An 18,380-nucleotide genomic window follows, 5' to 3' on the forward strand; every position below is an offset into this window, starting at 1 on the left:
ACATATTTCCAATATCCTCTGAACCGTCATGCTGAATTTAGAGCGGAAAATGTAGCGGAAAGCCATATGGTGCTGCGCTATAGCTAATGAGTGTGAATACATATGAATTCATTAAGAGAGCAAAAGGGGGGATAAAATGATGAGCTGTAAAATGAAGAAGGAAAAAAATGCTGAGATAGAGAGGAAACCCATATGTGAAAACATTTTGATATTTAGCTCTTTAAATGTTAATATGACAAAGATTTGCATATTTCATCAGGATATTTAACTTTTTTCCCACACAGTCGTGTTAAGAATCGCAGAAAAGGTGGCACGTCTGCTTAACACCTCCATCCCTGTCTTATTCCACTGCAGCAAAATGCATCAAATCTGCAGCTGCATCTCCGCCGTGCAGGACTCATTTATACCACTTGCACATATATTGGATGAGGAATCTGTTTTTTCAGCCTCCTGTTCAGTTTGTCTTCTGCACAATGAGCTGCCAGTGGCCCCATTGGCCCTGAGCCCTGGCACGTTGCCCTCTGCAGATCCCGACTGCAGCTCCCTGACAAGGACACTCCTCCACCTGCGAGGAAAGATGACAAGAAATACAATACAGCCAATCGGCTGGCTGCTTGGGCCCGAGACGAATGCCTGAGCTATAAATCCATGTTGCAGGGTTGATAAGTTAATTGCCTGTACTGCTATCTTCTTGCTCGTGTCTTATATAGAGGAATCTTTTGTGGGAGTTATTTTACAACAAATAGGCACTGTCTCAAAGCGTAAAGTGGGCAGTGTGAGTGCACTGGATGAGAAAATGGGGAAAAGCACTGCAGATTTTGTGTTTTGCACAAGCTTTTGCATGCATTTGAGCTAATTTTACCTCATCCCAGTGCTGAAAAAAATGATGTGGATTTGTGGTGTTTACACATGGAAACATGGTTGTTGATTTTATAGGACGCCATTGGGGTAAGGGTGTATCGTTTGGGGGGTTAGTGTTGCTGTATGCCTGTCACTTCTCCGTGGTGTTAATGCTCTGACGGCAGGGATGTGGTCAGAAGTCTGTTGCCCAAAGCTAACATTTTAATACTCAACATTTAAATAAAGATGAATTGCAGATGTCCCTCTGCGGGATCCCTCCATTGAAAGACAGTTTTGTGTTCCTCCCCTGTTTACTCACACAAGCAAACACGCTAACGAGAAAGCTGGCGATCACGTAGAGCATTTGTACCCACCCGTTCAGCAAACACGCAGGCACTGAAACACACATTCACGCACACACATTCATCCCCCCACGTGGTTCAGCAGAGGGTTACCGCAAAATTTATCATCCGTCAGCTGCTGCTTGGTGCAGGCGAAATGAAGGAGGACAGAGGAATGCAGCTCCAGCGAGGATGCTCTCCTCTGGGTTTGGAGAGGGACCAAGGCGGTCTCCACTCGGCCGCAGTTAGTCATGGATGCCATCTCGCTATTTAAAACCCCACGTTCTCCCCTCAGTGTTTGCACAGCACACCGCAGCCTCCAGAAACCACAGCGTACCCTCCCTGCAGGGCAGAGGGGACGGTCAAACCCTAAATGGGTCTTAGACATTTTTAAATATACCAGCTATAAAACGTTTCAGCAGCTCTTTTGCGTTCATGTATGTAGTTTACTTAAGCTCTTTATTATTTCTAAGGACATGTCTCTGAAGAAAACTATAAGATCTCAGTGATGGATGAGCTTTTGTTGCAAGTCAACAGACCAAAACTAAGATACATTAATCTCGCAGTAGTTTAAAAGTGAAAGAAACAGTCCCAGTGCTGAAAAAAAATATTGTTCAATGGACAGAAAAATAATGTTCAAGTAATTTTTTGTAATTTTACAACTCATAACACAAATAAATATTTGTTGTTTCAAGTATTCATGAGGATAGTTTAATCAAAAATATATAACTGTCTCTTTTCCACTTTGGCCCCCCACAGTGCAACTGATAACATTAATCCTTGAGTTTCTCTTTAGGGCATTTTGTTCTCTTCTGTCAATCAGAACCTCAATATTACCATAAATGTGGGCGTTAAATCGGGTATCAAAGTGAAGGGCGAGGTTCAAGGTTACTTAATTTCACCAGAAACTAGTTTTAGTTCACAGTAAGTCACTCAGCCTCCCCATTAAACAAACAGCTCTATTACCAAACAGCTATTTTAACAAAGTGACAAAGTGCTCTGAGCTACAAAATTTGCCCTCAGTGAAAATAAATTAAAATAGCAGCAATTAAAAGCACTGTGGGTAATTTAGAGCTGGGTTATTAAAGACCAGTTTGAAAAGTTAAAACAAGAAAAGGGAACAATATACAGATTAGGTCAAAGCATGAACTCTTTTTTATCATAGTGTATCATATTTTTCTTGCCATAATACATAATTTAGTAGTCGATCATAGCATATGATATAACACCATGTGATATTGTATTGTATATGGTGTCATATTTGTAACAGTCGTGCAACGCATCTTAAAATATTGTATTGTATTGTAAAATCCAAAAGCTCGAATCACATTTGAAGCTCTTTCTCTGGCTTACAGAATAGTGACAAGAACAACTCCTGCCTACCTGGAGTCCCTCATCCAGGTCTACAGTCCCTATCGCCCACTTCACTCTGCCTATGAAAGACGCTTGGTGCTCTCAGCCTTGTGCGGCTCTAAATCTCTAGCCAGACTCATATCCTCTGTTGTTCCCGTGGTGGAACGATACCTAACTTTTTAGGATTTGCTCAGCCCCTTTTTACTTTTAAGGGATGTCTGAAGACTCATCTGTTCAGAAACATTTAGGCCCTTAATCTGACCATTTTCCTCTTTGTCCTCAGAGGTGGAATGAGTCAGGAGGTCTCAGACCCAGGTCTTAGTGAATACTTAGCCCTGGTTCACTGGTTATTGAATGTTGATGATGGTTGAACTATATTGCTACACTAATTTCATTTTTTTTTTTTTTATTTTATTTTTTTTTTTGCTATTAGCTTTGACTACATTATTTTAGATGGGGAAAATAAAACAAACACTTTTTCTTCTGGCACTAGATGGCAGAACCAGCAGCCGAAATTACTTTGATGCACAAAAGTTTCCTTCTCGAGAAATTCTTGCTTGTGTTGTATGTTGCTTTGGACAAAAGTGTCTGTTAAGTGAAATTGGAGAATTGTGGAACATCATATTCTACCATGTTGTAAATTAGTGGGTCATGTCGTACCCTGTCAGATCGTAACTTATCATATTCCATCCAATTCTATCAAACTGAATTGTACCCACCAGACTGTATCATGTCCCATTGTACTGTACTTCATCATGCCATGTCATGCTATAATGTGTCAAACATGTTGCAATGTTCCTTACGTGTTGTGATAGGTATAGTCTTTCATTTTGTATTGTGTTGTATCTTAAAGTATTGTTTGTATCATTGTATTATATCACATTGTATTGCATTGTACTGTATCCTATCGTTGTGTATTGAATCCCATTATATCATATCTTTTCTCATTGTGTTGTATTAGAGGTTGACCTACATTTACCTTCTCTACTTATTGAAATGACTCGTGCATTTGGGGAGCAGCTCAGGAAAAATCCATTTTAATTTGTAATTTGTTTAGTTTTATAAACATTCATCACATTAGACATTAGCTACAGCCCTAGGGAATTTGGAACCAGACAAACAGAATTTTTATTACTTGAAAAATGACCAACAGCATCACTATTGTCAGAATTTAAATTAATTGACTCAACAGATGTTTTTTTTTAAATTCAGCACTGCATACAACTGCTCATGCATACTTGTTGGTGTACACATTTAAAATATGTTGAACTCTTCATCATGAAAAATGTAGATCTCTTAATCAACCATTTATGCTCTCCTTTCTCTCTTTCATTCTCTATCACACATGCATACACACACACACACACACACACACACACACACACACACACACCGAACTGCAGGAGCAGTTATGATGCTGTACAGGTGCTGTACCATGAATCATAAGCATCATATTACAGCCATTGTTATGCATATTTGTACATAGAGTAGCCTATCTATCTCCTCTATTAACCATAATTACTTTTATACATGCAAAGTAGGAATTATTATCATACATGCGACCCTGCTAATTAATCACACATGTGCAACAACAGCAGCCTCAGAACTCGTCTTGATGACTCACAAGAACGTAAACAATTACGCAGTTTGCCCCGTCCACCATTGTAATGCTCCGTGACTTGTCATTGATTCATTATTCATACTTAATGCATTATTATTCCATTGTATGCGCTGCAAAATGAGATCATTAGCGTTGAATATGAGAATGTGAAAAATGGGAACATTGGGAAGTTGTATGGTGGATATAACTGGGCTGGGAAACCCCAAACAATCCCCACTATTAGCAGATAAAGAATGGTAATTTTCCCACAAGTAATTAGGATTAGCATAATTTGACAGTGCATGAATGATGCATGGATGATTGATATGTCGATACACGCAATGTAATGACTTCCTTATCTGTACTCTCCACAGAGGACTTTTGTGTGGAGTGTAGCCCGAGGTGCCATCTAGAGTAGTTGTAGCCCTCCACAGGGGAAAACCCTGCCTCATACACACACACTTTCACACTGGCAAAGTCATTCGGGGTACTGTTAAGTAAGAGCAGTGGTAGCATTGCACCATCCTGATATAACTGATTGAAGATGGTGCTTTTATCTTGAGAGGATCCCTGTTAGAGCCAGAGCAGGAAATATGATACAGGAGCTCATGTTCTTTTTATTCCCCTCAGAAGGACAGAGATTTTTTTTTTTTTAGCTGAAGTATGTACTTACATGTCTTTTTTTTGTACATATTATGTATTAACTCAAGGACCTGTGTGTGCGTGTGCATTTTTGTGCCGCAGCTGTGCCACATTATCAGCAAGTATACATGTAGTCGGTCACTTTGAGCTGCTTTTAAGTGACAGCTATCGATTGGATGCTTGTGTTGTTGCAGAGGCTTCAAAGCAGCACCTTGCCCTCTGCATTCCACTTGAGATAGTAACACCGGAGTACCCGCATTGAATACAGCAGCACTACAGCACATACTGTACTCAGCTTCAGAAAGAAAAAAAGAACACTTTTAAAGTGATACCTGCCTGTATCTGTGTGTAGGTGAATGTATGATGTTTAAGTTTGTTAACTTTATGCAGCTTCCTCATTTTATAATGTTGTTTTTCTGCTTAATGAGAAAAACTTAGGATCTCTAAACTCATGAGCATTCACACTTCTTCAGATACAGCCTGAGGAAATCCTCTACGATCTTTATAAACAACAGAAAGGGTAGTTTACTAAACTGATTACAAATGATTTCTCTGGCATGATGATAAAATTTAGACCTGTTATTACTTTACGCATATATTCGTCTATACAACAGATTCTGAGTGGATGAAAAATTTCAAGCTGTGTTATTTTATTTCCTGGTTATTTCATTTTAAAACTTGATTCTGATTGGTCAAAACTTCTAGACAGCAGTTATGAATTCTGAATTCCAAAGGCTGATTTCACCTCCTCCTGTTGACAGTGTAACAAAAATATTGCTTTTGGAGAGCAGCAGCAGCAGCAGAAGAAGAAGAAGAAGAAGAAGGAGAAGAAGAAATCCATCTGTTATCCGCTCAGAATCTTCAATTCTATTGATAGCACAAGATCTTGACCAGATCTTCGTGAGACTTTCAAAATGATGAAGTCATTACATTACGATCCCATAAGTGATTTGTGATTGTGAAAGGGCTGGGCCTCAAACACCAAGGCCCACCCTGAGCTCCGCCCTTGACAGGCCTCCAGAAGCCTGTCCAACCAGAGAGAAGCCTAAAAGAGACAACAGCTAAACCAACATTTTTCAGACAAAGGCTTTAAAATGGGTTTTTCTAATACACCAGAGTGGGAAAAATATGTGTTTTTTTTGGAGCTGTAAATCATGTTAAGCTCCTACAAGAAAACCAGAGAGACAACACTAGGCCTAAAAAAAAGCACAATACTCCCTCTTTAAGTAAGGATCCTTCATCATTCCTTAGGGTTTGGTCAACTTTAAATTATACCATCAGGTTGCTCCACATCATTCTTTGTTGGAATAATGCTGAAATAAATTGTGACTAGCATTAAGAGAGAGTTTCCATGCGCTCTCACACATATACACTTAAAGACTCTGACTAATCTTTCACCTCTGCAACCATTCCGCCTGATAAAAGCACAGATAAAGACTTCACATCGCTCAATTATTCCCTTTTCCACAAAACAAGCCTGTAACAGTTTCACCCTGTGGCTACAGATCAAACATCCCACATTACAGAATCATTACGCATATCATCGACAATAACGGCTCAGGCTTAGAGCAAACGGGATCTATCGCTGCAGACGGCTTGCTGACTGTCAGCTCAGTCTTTCTTCAGCGCAGTCAGCTGACCCCAAATAACCCCCGTCCTCACCCTGCGTTTCTTTAGAGCGCTCCCTTTTCTCTCGCACTCTTTCTGTGTGCCTTCCTCTCACTTCTTCCTCCATTCAAAGCCGTCTGAATATAGGTCAGCATTCTCTAAAATCCTCATCCTGCTGAAAGTTTGATAAGTGCACTCCAGGTGGTAGCCGGCAGAATATTATATTGTGGGTCCAAGTGTCCACTACAGGGACACTCCACCACAGGGAAAGTATTATTAAAGATAATCAGGCATCACCTCAAGAGCTGGAGTAACATTCTGTGGCTCTCTTAATGTGCTGTTAACATGTTCTTAGATTCAGAAGGGGCTAAATATTTATATAATTGACCATGTTAAAGGGTTCTTTCCCCTGAAGTTGCACAAACACTTCCCTCTGGTGGTTTGTAGCCTGGTTTAGTTTTTTCTTGGCCATGTTTGAAAAGAGGGATCCATCTCTTTGTGGTGCAGCATCAGTTTTTTACAACAGTGTTTCCTTCCAATAAAACACACAGTAGCCTTGCATTAATGACCTCACAATCAATGTAGAAAACTAAGATTCTCAAGAAATAAAAGGAGAAACGCTGTTTTTAAAAATGTGTTGCAAAACTAAGAAATGTAGAGACTCCCAAAGTATCAGCCAACAGTTTATTGAGTCTTAAAGTGATGTAAAATACACACTTTGGTCTTCTCCAATCTGAGCCTCACAGAGACCCAGTGGGAGGTTTGGGCTAATGTGTTTCTGAATATCCACCTCGTACAGTAAGTGAGATGTCAGCAGCTCTGACCTGTGTTTGGCTATCACTGCTCTCAGTTCTTATGTCAGCAGCACAGCTCAGGAGAACAGAGTCTATGCAAGTTTTCCTCACCAAGAAGAATAACATGAAATAATCACTAGTTTCTAAGAAGGCTGCATAGGAAGTTTACAAAGTGAAACCAAATTATTCACTGATTTATTTTATTCAGTGTGCCTCTAGGCTAGTCAGCGCTCATACTAACACTGGGGCTGGGATGCTATAGATATGGTAAATAATTTCACATTAGACAGAAAGAGCTCACAGAATGAGGACTACACTCTGTTTAAGGTGTCAGAGATAATGTAAACAAACAAAAAAGGCTTTCTAGGTTTAACATTTTTATGCCCAAATCTCCACGAAAATATGCAGAAAGTGCATAACACTGCACTGTGTAATACATTTAGGCTGTTACAGGGATTTGAGGTGTTTTCATACAAAAACATAGTGCGTTTGCTCAAGGTCAGCCTTTCCTAATTTAGAAAAAACTGAATGCTGAGAAGTTTAAAAAATTGATACCATACTTTACGACACAGTACGATATATTACAATAAAACACATTGCACTATGATATGATATGATATGATATGATGATATGATATGATATGATATGATATGATATGATATATGATATGATATGATATGAGATGATATGATATGATATGATATGATATGATATGATATGATATGATATGATATGATATGATATGATATGATATGATATGATATGATCTGGAACATTACAATACATTACAATACTATACAACCATACTATACCATTCCATGTATTAGGATACCTGTTATGTTTTATATTAGTATATATTATAGAATATGCTGTGTTGATATGAGTCAATTCAAATTATATTGCTATTCATTAACTATTTATTTACTTTATTAACTAATCTAACACTTTGTTTCACCCAGAGACTTTTTTTCTGTTTTTCTTGTGGTGGTTGTGAATTTTGAGATAAATAACATAAGGCTTTTTAGTCTTTTGAACAAAAGAACAAGACCTGATCTATGACAGAGATGACCTTCAATTACTTCTGCTGTGATCTGGTGCCACACAGAAAATGAAATTACATAAAATGTTTTGATCTCGTGCTCTCTTTAAAAAGAAATATCCTAAGAAATATTGAAATGCCCCTTAGGTTTTTATGTTTTGACTTGTAATTTAAACAAAGAAAGGAACAAGAAAAACAGTAACTAGGCGGATGTAGTTCAGGCCCTAGAAACTTGGGTTTGTGACCAGTGGGTTGCTGGTTCAAGTCCCAGTATGGACTGATGATTAGGAATTGGACTGATAGCTGGAGAGATGTTAGTATAAATTTCTAAGCACTGTCAAGGTACCCTTGAGCAAGGTAATATACCTCCAGTGTTTAACATTGACTTAGACAAAAGCATTTACTAAGTGAAATTTTAAAAATTAATTTGTCATATACAGGGCAACCAAAGAGAAATGAAAGAAAAATTCATGTTCATTTTTGCACTCATGATTTGTAACCTGCAAATTTAGACGCATCTACAGCTTACTAGGAGAAAACAGTGTTAGTTTCCATACTTCCATCCTCCATTCATACTCATTGTACATAAGACTAATGTTGTTTTAGATAATCTGGTTTGGGTTTGAATAATGTGGCATAATGTGGGTACCTAATTTATGGGCACTTTTGAAATCCAATGGCTGATGTCACTCAAATTATCCATGTTTAATACAGCTTCACCCCAGCCAAAATTTTCTTCTATTTTATTAGGCAGAAGTCTAAAGTTGTGGCCTGTGACTTTTTCAGGGATATGCATGGCTGGATACTCTTGAAGCAGAGACAGAGAGAGTGTTATTTTCTATAATTTGGCTGAAAGCACCCTCTTCATTAAACTATTCCTCCATAAAGTGCCTTTTTATGCTCTTTTAATCTAGACAAAATAAGCCAAGTGGTTGGATGCACAGTCTCGCTGCCTGTTTAAAAACTGGTCTAGGGGATATAAAGTGTTTGAAGAGGTGGTTGAGTTTCTCAGACTGTCTCAGGTATTTGAATCTCTCCCTCTGGCTCTTCATATTTCTACAATTAGAGCCCGGCCCCTCCCAGCCACACTCTAACAGCTGGCCATTAATCAGTCCTCGCACTCGAATTCTCCTCCGCCACAGGTTATGATTTTCACATTACTCCACACTCCTTTACCTCCATCAGGCAGGAAAATGACCCCAACACCCCACCCCCTCAACACCGCCTCCGCCACCATCACACCTCCAAAGTGAGATGTTTGCTGTTTGTTGGAGGCTGTGAGTGTACACCATGGGGCAACCACGGCACTGAGTATCCCCCCGCCTTACACCCATTATCCTTTTCTAATTACACTTTCCTTCTGAAACAGCGGATCAGAGGGCGCCATTGACTGCTTTTAATCTGCCTCCAAATTTTAATTAACACAGACGTGACCCCCGTCTCCGATACATCCCGCAGAACGTCGGGCTCACAATAACTCATAAATCACATCCGCAGATTCCATTCCTCCGCTTTCTTCTTGTGATGAATTTCAGGACAGGGGGTTGGTGGCTGTTAATGTCAGGAAAAAAATGTGAGTGGGAGGACAAAAAAATGGACAGAGGCTACATTTATGAGAAATACATTTAGGTTTATATGCATGGTAAAGAGCTGGATTTGAAGGAAGAGTGAAGGAGAAGTGCCAACGTCTCTGGTATGCTGTCAACCTTTGAGAGATTTGTTACCGTGGAGAGGATTATGGAGGCTGTGAAATGGGGTTGTGTTAATATGCCGGGTGTTGAGGAATACGATGTAGGCCATCCAACCTCACGGTCTCTGAAAATCAAAAAGCTGAACAAGTGAAAACTGAAAACGACTCGCCGATGTTGTGAAGACTTAATTGAATCGTCTCCCCGAGTTTGTGAGTGTGAGTTATTTCTTTAATCATGGACTTTCAATCAGAAAATTACCATTCCATGAATTATTCCACAAGGTGAAATTAATGCATTTGAGTCTCATTAAACTGCACAACAAAAAAGATTCTCTCCTACGCTGATGGTCTTTATTCTTGATTTGCATGCCACGAGGTTTGTTTGTGTGTGTCTGCGCCAAAGTGTGTGCATCTGTGTTTGCATCCGTCTGTGGAGTCGGGAGTCGGAGGTGGAGGTGGGCAGGGTGCCGGGGTTTGTTATTACTAAATCGCTCATCCATGCTGCTAATTAAGATGCATAGCATCCCCCTATGAACGTCAGTGTCGCTAATTATCAAACAATGTAGTGCTCACCAGATATGAGAACTGGCAGCCTCTGTAGTCATGTTACCAACCTATTACTGCTACAATTACCAAGTGCCTGTCAGTCTCCTTGTTAGTCATCTGCCTTCATTTTTCCAGAACTAAAGCCTGCCCCCTTTTTTTCTTTCTCTTTTCTCTTCTCTCTCCAGGCTATGGCTTTGTGGATTTTGACAGCCCAGCTGCAGCACAGAAGGCCGTGTCGTCTCTCAAAGCCACCGGGGTGCAGGCCCAAATGGCCAAGGTAAAGACTGTTTGAAAACAACACCTCCTTTTGCATTATTATTAGCACTTTGCTGCTCATTCAGGGGATTTAACACACTTAATAGATTTAAGTGGATCTGAAAGTGTCCCACATGCAAACTGGTTCTGACCATAAACACAGTTTTATAGAAAGTAATTCTCCTCATTTCTTTGCCACTGAATGAGAAAACGTCTCCCGTCTGATGTGAGACCACCTTTGTAATTACATTTATGTCTTTTATGACATGTGAGGAGGCCACTGCGGTGTGTGTAGGTCTGTTCGATTTCACTCACACTCAGTGACAGAGCAGAGCTGTCATCTTATACAATCCAGTGTCAAGACGTCACTTGTAAATGAGCTGCTCTCTTGCTTTAAGGGGCCAACGTGGACCTAGTTACACGTCAGAATAACTGTGTATGTGTATGTGTTGCCTCTTTCCACAACAAACTAACCAGGTTGCTAGTCTGTGAGCACGTCCTGTTGTAATTGAAGTCTGACCGGCTGCTTGACTTGTTTTGAGCTGAATTATTAGGCAGCCAAAGTGGGAGCAGATGAGACAAGCTGTTTGAGAAGGGCCTAAGTGAGTTGCACAATAAAGCCAAAGACACACATGAAGATGTATGGCTGTGCATTGGCAGTGTGTGCACTTATTCATCATTTAAACTTTCAATCTTGTACCCCCAGATTGTAACTCGCTGAAGACTTTTGCATATTTGGCTGACTGTGAAGTCTCTTAAGCTAGCAGTGATCCCCATATCATTTTATAACTTTTTTTTTCTAAGTTCTTAATCCCCATCCTGACTGCACGGAGAATAACCATAAAGTGAAGCACAGCAGGGCCTTCTGTCCGCACACCTGTGATAGACGAGGCTATTTCTGTACCAGCCGATGATTTGCAGGTGTCAGAATATCTAAATAGGTGAACAAAATGTCAGTAGCATTAAAGCAATGAATATGGTGATTACTCCGACGATACACCATGAGTGATTTTCTCAGACGAGATGGTCCGCTTTTTATCTGATCCAGAAATCCCCCCTCCCCCCTCCCCCCACACGCACACACACCCCTCAAAGCCAAATGATGAGATGGAGAACGGCGATGGCGCCGGCTGAAGATGACAGAATTGATGACAACGATGAAGGCGGCAATTATTTTGATCAAATGGGATGAGATCTGACAGGAGGAGATGATATTCCACGCGGTGCTCAGGTGTGCCATTTCTCAAACGCACCATTTGGCCGTTTCCTCTCCCCCACTGGTGTCCTTCTTCCAATATTTATAAGAGGCCCGGCTCTCAGAATACAGATAAGAAGCCGTGCTCTTTGCCTTTCTCGTTTTAAGACCACACTTTGCATCGGTCCCTTACTCGGTCAATATTTTCCACAGAGAGGTCTTGTGTCCCTAAAACAAAGAGCTGACCTTTTTGGGAACGTTTGTTTGCATATATATGTGTGTTTGTAGGAAGGCGGCACCATCATAAAATCATTTTCTATTAGCATTTGTGCACAATAGCTTGTTTGCCGATAGCTCTGTTCACACAAATGGAGAGGCCAGTGTTCTGCGCTGTTGCTCCGTTCTTTTATCACACTTGTGAGAGACATTAAGGGGTAGTTTGCCTTTATAGACTCCCTCTGGGTCTCTCTAATGTCTCTTTAGCAGGTATCACCACCATCACTCTATCAGCTCCTCCTCTTTTGCTCAGCACTGTTCCCTCCCATATTTTCACATATTCAGAAACGCATTTGTATTCACACTCACCATGTGTCGCCCTGCCAAACATCCAATGAGTGCAATTTATTCCCATCAATAATTAACAGCAGGCTGTCTTTGTGTCTGCCTACCTGCCAAGGTGTCTCTGACACCCTCTGCTCTGTCATGGCGGAGAAGCAATCCCCCGCAGAGGCCGGATGAAAAACCCAGGTGTGCATTCAGAGAGGTGTAAATCACAAAGACGATTGGTAACGCCACAGTGAGAGCATTCCGCCTCATTCTCCCGCTCCCTCCGCTCCATTTTGTCACATATATCTCTCCACAACAAAGTAATAAAGGAATAGCAAGTCAGAGCCAGAGGCTTTGAGCTCATTAAATAAAACCGTCACAGTAATCAAGTTGTGCCTTTTTTCCTGACTTGACGCCATTAAAACGCTTTTATTACGGTGCCTTATTTTAAACACAGCTGCAGAGCAGAGAGAAACACAGGAGAAAAAAGGGAAGTGTCACTCGATTTCCTCCTCTTCCTCCAGTGTTGCAGCCTGCCGTCTCTCCCCTCACTCCCCTTGGAATTTGAAATACCAATGCAGCAGAGATGAAACATTGCCTTCCTTTTGTCTTGCCCTCCCCTGGGGATGGTGACAGCAAGAAGGAGGAGAGGAGCCATAATTAAGACACCTAAAGGACACTTCCCCCCTGCGCCTCCCTTCCTGTCACTCACCTCTACACGAGTCACAGATAAGAGCACTTAGCATAGGTGGGGAGCATGTGTGTGTGTTTGGGTGTACATTTGTACACAGGTGTAGGCCTGGGATTGAACTTGACAGGGTGCACATATTTGTGCCTGTGCTTGTGCATTTATGGTCTATTCATACACAAAATATTTCAATATTTAAGCTGGTATGGATAAAATGCATACACTTTTTGTGTGAAAATAAATGTAATTATTTTGAAAACATTTCTGACAGTATCTTCCCTTTTAGCTACAATTTTAAAGACTGCAGTTTGAAATCTGAACCTTATTGAAACTCAATTTGTTGCAAATTAAATTTGCATTTACAAATTGATGCAGAAGCATATTGCTAATATGAAGTACAACCACTGAACATCAGTTTTTAAATTTCTGATATACAGAACAGATCTGTTTCAACCTTTGGCAGGCATACTTCACTACAAAGTGATGAACCCAGTCTGTAAGTTTGTGTGTACACAGTTGAACTTGAGCATAGGCAGCAATTAGCCTAGCTTCGCATGACAATTGGAACAAAGGGAGGTTGGTTTTGTTTAAGTTAAATGCAGGCATATTTTTTCACCAAGATTACAAAAAACAACAACAATGCAACAAGGGTGGCTGTTGCATTAAAGCTGCCTCTTTTAATGCTAAGCTAGGCTAATTGCCTCAGATGTTATTCTGTCTTTGGAGCAAAGGTATGAAAGTAGGATTGACAAAACTGGCCAAACATCAAAAAGGTGTATTAGCTTTGATGTTTCATCAATGCTGGTTGGAAATAAACACCTCTTTGGTCTACAGCATGTCTTAACAATAGTCCAGTACATCAAAGGGAATTCTATACTTTGCTCTGCCGACATTTTCCACCATATGTACGTACATACCACTGCTGGAATCCAGATTAAACAGCTGAATGATTGGTGAAAAGTTAATACACCGTATGAAAAATGCATCCCTCCCCGGGTCTCAGACAAGTTAATCAATCATCGGTGAGCAGAAAACATACTTTTAAGCATTAATTATGTATTCCGCTCTTGTTTATGTGTTTGTGTGTATGTGGGTGTGCACTAAAGGAGGATATTAACTTTACACGTTTTCCTCTTCACTCCCTGGACTCCATTTTCTCTGTCACTTTGTTCAGGTAGCTTTCTGAACACAGGAAACTGACACGTCAAGCAGACAGAATGATAACAGGTAAAAGCTTTGCAAATGCAAACCTGTCAAGCAGCCGCTGGCCTCACTCTCCGCAGGCTGCCATTTTCCCCTTGAGCCAATCAGACTGAATTATGGGAAGGGCACCCTCGATTGTGGTGTCTGTGTCGGAGAGGTAATTCCGCCTGACAGCTGCTTGCTTTCAGACAACAGCCAGTCTTTATGGAAATCATCCCTCCCCATTCTGGCTGCAGTCGGCTTCGGCTGATAAAAGCCTGAATGAAAACAAAGCTGTCCTTTTCCGCTTTCTCTTTTTGTTTTTTTCATTCTTGTCTTTTTCCTCTCAAGCCGGCCAAGAATTAGTGAAACAACTCAAACATCCTATAGACTGACAATGTACAACCTGCTTTTAAGCTATACAAACGCAGGGCCAAAACAAACTTCAAAGTGGGATTCACTTACCTCAGATCTCACCAAAAATACTATGATGCTCAAAAAATTCTGTTCATGTTGTGTCTCATCATAACATGTCACTTTGAATCGTGTCCCTTCATAACATATTGTGTCCCACTGTGTTTCATACTGTAAAGTGTATTGCATCATATTGTGATGCATCTCATTTCATTATATCATATCCTTATCATTATCAATTCCTATCGTAGTGTATCATATCACATTGTATCTCATCGTGTCTTCAATGTCGTATTACAGTAGAACCTTTTAATCCTATTGTCTTGCATTGTTGTGTGAACTCAAGTAATGAGTTACTCAGGAATCATGAGCCAAACAGAATGTGATCTGAAGAACTTAATATCTTAAGATATGAACGAGAAAAGCCCTCCAAGAGCGCAGACCTCCAAGAGCATATTGTGATTTTCACGCAACAGTTTAGTCCTACTTTAATGTTATACTCCCTTTCAGCAGACTGTCTGCTACAAGGTGTCAGTTGCAGGTTTGTACGATAATTTGTTACCTGACAGTGTTGAAAATTATGATGACCAAGTACTTATATCATATTCTGGATCTTAGTATCCAGAATATTGCCAGGATCTGGATTGTACTTTTACATCTGTCAAAAATGACCTTGTCTTGTGTTGTTTTGCAAAGCAATCCGACCATTTACCGTGGAGTTATATACACATATGGTGTAAACGGCCCTATCTCACAATGATAAATAATCCTGTAAAAAAGTCCTGGATCCAGACGGTGATCCGGATCATCTCCAAAATTTAACCACTTCTTCTTTATCCCATCTTGAACATTTCCTGAAAATTTCATCAAGAGCCGCTTGTTAGTTTTTGAGTTATGGTGTTCACAGACAAACTCTCCCAAAAAAATAACTCCCTTCACAGAGGTAAATAATATCTGTCACTGGGCTTTGTTTGAATTTTTATAGAATATAACCTGTTGTATGTCTTATTAATTAATTTAATTCTTTGAGATTTAAATTTGTCAGTTGACATATCATTTTGAGTATTGTTAACTTGACCACAGAACTTTTCTTGTGCCACGCTGATGTTCTGTCTGTCTGTCCAGATTGTCAGGTTTTAGGTTTTTCCTCAGACTAGCTGCTTTATATACCACAAGTTGGGAGTGAACTGTGTGACCTTTTTTTTTCTCCTTGTGTGAAGTGTCAAACAAATGAGCGGAGAGTTTCTGGTCAATAGGTTGGTTTAGACAGCCGGATAGAAGCCTTTGGTGCAGTGTGCCTTCATCCCAATAACCAATATTTATACGCTTCACCCAAGCTGCAGGGAGACAGAAAGGCGCTGCTTGCCCTTCACTTCACATTATAGTGGAGGAAATTATGCTAAAAGCGTCATTAAAGTGCCTCCATGAAGTGAATCCCAAATGTTTATGATAACACACAGCTAGCACTGGCCCATCAAGCAGTAGTCACCAGCGGATGCTTCAGATGGTTTAACGATGCGAAGCGAACCGGAGTGTTCATTCCCTCTCAACCGTTTATTCTTACTCCCTTAAACTCCCTCTGTCTTTTTCCTCTACCCCCTCTTCAAGATGGAGAAAATTCCCTGTCAATATCACATTTATATTCATGTGAAAAGCACGGATCCCCCTCTGGGTGGTCCGCAGTCAGTCAGCAGTCTTCTTATTATCCTCTAAAGGTGACTCCTCTGACGTCTTAGCTCCGTTGACACCCACAGACCCCACGGTTCAGCTCAACACAGGGTGACCTCTGGGTGATAATCAAAGGGAAGGCTGACAGTGCTCTTACATTTGGCTGCTGACAACAGCTAGCTGAGCGAACCCTTCCCCTCCCTACCACGGGTTAAATCTGGGGAAGAATGCCAGGGGAAATGTATTGTACTGTGAATGCAGCAGGATAATTGGACATACTTTTGGGGATACAGGTGCTCACTCAGCAGCATCACTCACCTCTCTGTTCGATGTTCACCACCTTGAATCTGATGCCGTCTCCCCTCTGACATCCACTGCAGTGTTTGTTTGCAAAGCATATGGTGTCTGAACACAGCGTGGTGATCAGCACTTTCTCCCAAAAGCTGCCATCGACAAGGGCATCCTTATGATTGCAGTCACTCACCGGCTGCTCATTTGCTGCCATATTTTTTGTCTGCTATGCTCCATATTTAGATACAGCGTGTGGTGCAAGACAGCAGGAAAGCATATGGTTTGAAGAACTTTTTATTTATAGTTTCACCCTGTAGCAAGCACTTGTGGCTTTAATGCCTGCCCAACGTGGTGACAAGTTTTGGACACTGCACAGCTCAAAGTTACCTCAGTAAAGTTCACTCCAGTTCAAACAACTTTTAACAATTTTGTTTCAGGATGAGACACTTTTTTCCTGCTTTACCGTAGTCAGTGGTGAATAAGAATTAAAGGAAAAGGTTGATCACCGTTGAAACAGTGCATCTGCAGTGCCGTGATGTATTCTGACTCATAAAGAAGATAACATATCTTTCCAGCATATTAATTCTGCAGTTAGTCATTTAGTTGTGCAGGGCGCAGCTCACCGTCCCTTCCCTGCTCCTCCTGCAGAAGTGATAGTTTTGAAGGGCAAAGCCAGTGAGAGTGAGACGGACCATCTGACGAGCGCCGGCTCCCGAGCACCTCCACCGGCTTCCTCTGTCTCTGCTGTCTAATTACGCTTCAATCATCCGCAGGAGCGCTGCGTGCGGTAAATTATTTCGCAGAGCAGTGAAGAGACGTGCCGGGGCTGTGAGAAAAAGAGAGAGGGAAAGAAAGTAAGAAATCAGGTAGAGCTGGGGAGAAAAGAAGGGACGAGGAATAAGAAGTTAGGAAAGAGTGTGAGAGAATCTGAGACAAGGGGGAGACAAAAAAAAAAAGTGAGGGACACTGCAGAAAGAAAGCAGGCTGGAACGTGTGAGGGAGAGGCCTGCCAGCCAGACAGCCGGTACAGCAGGAGACCGGCCAGCACTAATGAATAAAGTTACAAACCTATCACTTTTCAGGAGGAGGGCTGGGGATGAGGGAGAAGGAAAGATGAAGAGATGAGGGGAGAAAAGAGAAGACTTGCAAGCAGTTGCGTCATAACTAATTATGCTGTAGATGGTACGGTGTGTCATACTTGGAGATTCTCTGATAGATATATTAATTCTGTTACCATACTGGTATCATTACTACATAACAGTCCTAGAATCACTGACTGCCTTGCAGTCTGCATAAAATGCAGTATGAAGCATTGGGCACTGGCAAGAACGGTACTAGATGTGCCAAGTCATAACCATTAATCTTTTAGCCTACAAAACTTCAACAGGTTTCAGGTAAATCACTACAACACTGTAATTTTCCAGCAGTGACATGGGAACTTTATTGTGTTTGAATCCAGAGGACACCAGATATCAGTCCATGTATCTGTAGGTATAAGAAACTGTACTGGCATTGGCATAGGTCTAATTTTAAGTGTTACTATTGGTATTTGTATCACAGACTGTTTAAAAGATGGATGTAGCCTCTGCCTCCACCTGTTTGTTTTTCCTAAAGCCACAAAATTAAGCCAATCCACCGACAGCCAAGCCACATTTATGTGACGCCTGCTGTGAGTTTCCCTTCGAAC

The 18,380-nt window shown here is 40.9% G+C and overlaps 1 protein-coding gene across 5 annotated transcripts in view; it reads left to right on the forward strand.

Moving 5' to 3' along the window:
* The window catches only part of LOC141803459 (RNA-binding motif, single-stranded-interacting protein 3), a 372,997-nt gene that overhangs the window by 196,051 nt on the left and 158,566 nt on the right, over positions 1–18,380 (forward strand). For all 5 annotated transcript variants that reach the window (XM_074687515.1, XM_074687514.1, XM_074687516.1 and 2 more), the window contains one exon: positions 10,640–10,731. In XM_074687515.1, coding sequence (XP_074543616.1) covers positions 10,640–10,731 — 92 coding nt within the window. The remainder of the gene's footprint in view (positions 1–10,639; positions 10,732–18,380) is intronic.

This window comes from Halichoeres trimaculatus, unplaced genomic scaffold (genome assembly GCF_033239565.1).
Source record: "Halichoeres trimaculatus isolate MK-OKI-2021-1 unplaced genomic scaffold, fHalTri1.1 fHalTri1_scaffold_14, whole genome shotgun sequence".
NCBI lineage: Eukaryota > Metazoa > Chordata > Actinopteri > Labriformes > Labridae > Halichoeres > Halichoeres trimaculatus.